The sequence below is a fragment of the Plasmodium reichenowi genome, chromosome 12, assembly GCF_001601855.1.
Source record: "Plasmodium reichenowi strain SY57 chromosome 12, whole genome shotgun sequence".
Lineage (NCBI taxonomy): Eukaryota > Apicomplexa > Aconoidasida > Haemosporida > Plasmodiidae > Plasmodium > Plasmodium reichenowi.
Genome location: NC_033657.1, coordinates 614,355 through 616,512, shown reverse-complemented (window position 1 = coordinate 616,512; position 2,158 = coordinate 614,355). Strand labels below are relative to the sequence as shown.

At 15.4% G+C, this 2,158-nt stretch overlaps 1 protein-coding gene across 1 annotated transcript; it reads right to left on the bottom strand.

Moving 5' to 3' along the window:
• Nucleotides 1-411: 411 nt before the first annotated feature.
• PRSY57_1216800 (hypothetical protein) lies at nucleotides 412-1,056 on the bottom strand (the record flags this gene model as incomplete). Its single annotated transcript, XM_012908594.1, has 1 exon — nucleotides 412-1,056. One exon carries the CDS (start codon nucleotides 1,054-1,056, stop codon nucleotides 412-414), a length of 645 nt encoding a protein of 214 aa, XP_012764048.1.
• Nucleotides 1,057-2,158: the final 1,102 nt, after the last annotated feature.

Here is a 2,158-nt window from a genome sequence, read left to right as displayed (position 1 = left end):
GATTTTTTATTCGTTTATTAAAGCAAATTAATAGAAAAAATATATTCTTCAATTTTTTTAATATATAAAATTTGGAATAATATTTCAATAACTTATTTTTTGTTTCAATATTATCTAATACTTCTTCTGTTTTTTTTTTTTTTTCGCAGTTTTTATTTTTCTATTATTTTATTTTTTTTTTTTTCCTCATCATTTTCTTTATATTTTCCTTGTATATTTTGTTATCATTCTTTATCAAATAAATATGTTAAATATAAATTTATTTATTTCCCTTACATGATAAGGTAAAAATATATGTAGCTAGCTAAAATGCATACATATATATATATATATATATACTTATGGCTAGCTATAAGGTACAATTACATATGCACATATTTTTTTTTTTTTTTTTTTTTTTTTTTTTTTTTTTCAAATAATCCATGTTGAAAATCCTTTAATTCCATTAACAGTATTTAAAACACAACCTCTAGTATATTCAGATGAGTTTTGAATTTGATTACTTTTATTTGCCTCTTTATAATTTGAGCAGACAGATTCATTAAGATATTTAATACTTTCTTCATTAACATAATCTTTTTTTTTTTTTCTTTTTAAACGAAACCATTTAAGTCTTTTACTTTTTTTTTCAAAACACGAGTTGTAATCATTTAAACTTTTATTTTTATAAATAAAATATTTATTTTTTTTTTTCTGATCATCATGTACAATATCCTCAAGATCTGTTAATGAACAAAATGTTTCGTCTCTTTCATAATTATATTTTTCTAATTTTCGATCATATGGATTATATACATCAGTTCGATTACTTTTGTAAAATTTAAATTTATGACAAGTTCTCATAAAACTATTATCTATAAATTCCTCATTGTCATCACCAATAATTTCATTTTTAATTAAGGACGTTCTAATATTAATTTTTCCTTCCTTATTATTATCTTTATTTTTAAATCTCTTTTTTGTAAATCTTTTAAATGTCATGCGACAATTATATTTTCTTTTATTGTTATAATTCTGTAACTTTTCCTCACTTAAACTTCCCAGTGTAATAGTCATTATATATAAAATATATTATTTATTTATTTTTTTTGCGTTATTAAGACAAAATATATATATATTATATATATATATATATATATATATAAAGTGATAGGATTAAAAATTAAAATATAATAATAAGATATAATATATATGAATAATAAGGTAAAACGTCACATATATATTTTTGTGTATATAATTAAATATTATATAAAAATATACATTCTAATTTTACCATAAAAAGCCTATATTTTTTTTTTCTTTCCTTCTATTCAAAATAAAGAGACTCTTTATATATTTTTTCTTTTTTATAGTATAGAAAATATGGATAATAATATAGGCAAAGTAAATAAAAAAAATTACATACAAAATAAACGTTTGTGCATTATATTAATATACTCCTATATGTTTTTTTTTATAATAGCTTTCTTTTATATTTAATTAAAATAAAAGAAACGAAAAAAAAAGAAAGCAATTATACAATAAATTACATATATATAATTTATTTATAAAATAATATAAACAAATATTTTTTCTTTCATAAAAAAAAAAGTTCATATAAATAAATATATACTATATATATAACTAATGTGAAGTGTAAAATTAATAAATAAATAAATATATATATATAATATTTTCAATGGTACTCTTATAAAATACTCCAGACTTTCAAAATATATATATATATATATATATATATAATATATATATATTTATTGTTTAAAAAAATCCTTTTTTCATATTATGAAAAAAATTAAGTATTCTGTATTATTATAATGATTATTATATATATATATGAACTTCTTATATATATATATATATAATAACAGTTTTGAAAAAGAAAAAAAAAGTTTCAATTTTTTTTTCTTTAAATAAAAATTTATATATAATATATAATAACATATAAATAAATCTAAAAATTGTTATATATTATATATATATAGAATAAAAAGAAAAAAATAAAATATATTATTTTTTTTAAAAAAATATAGAAAAAGTTATAAAATATGAAAAAAAAAAAAAAAAAGATTCCATAACTTATGTTAAAAAAAAAATATATTATTCAATACAATTATATATATATATATATATATATATATATATATTAATATAGTTATGT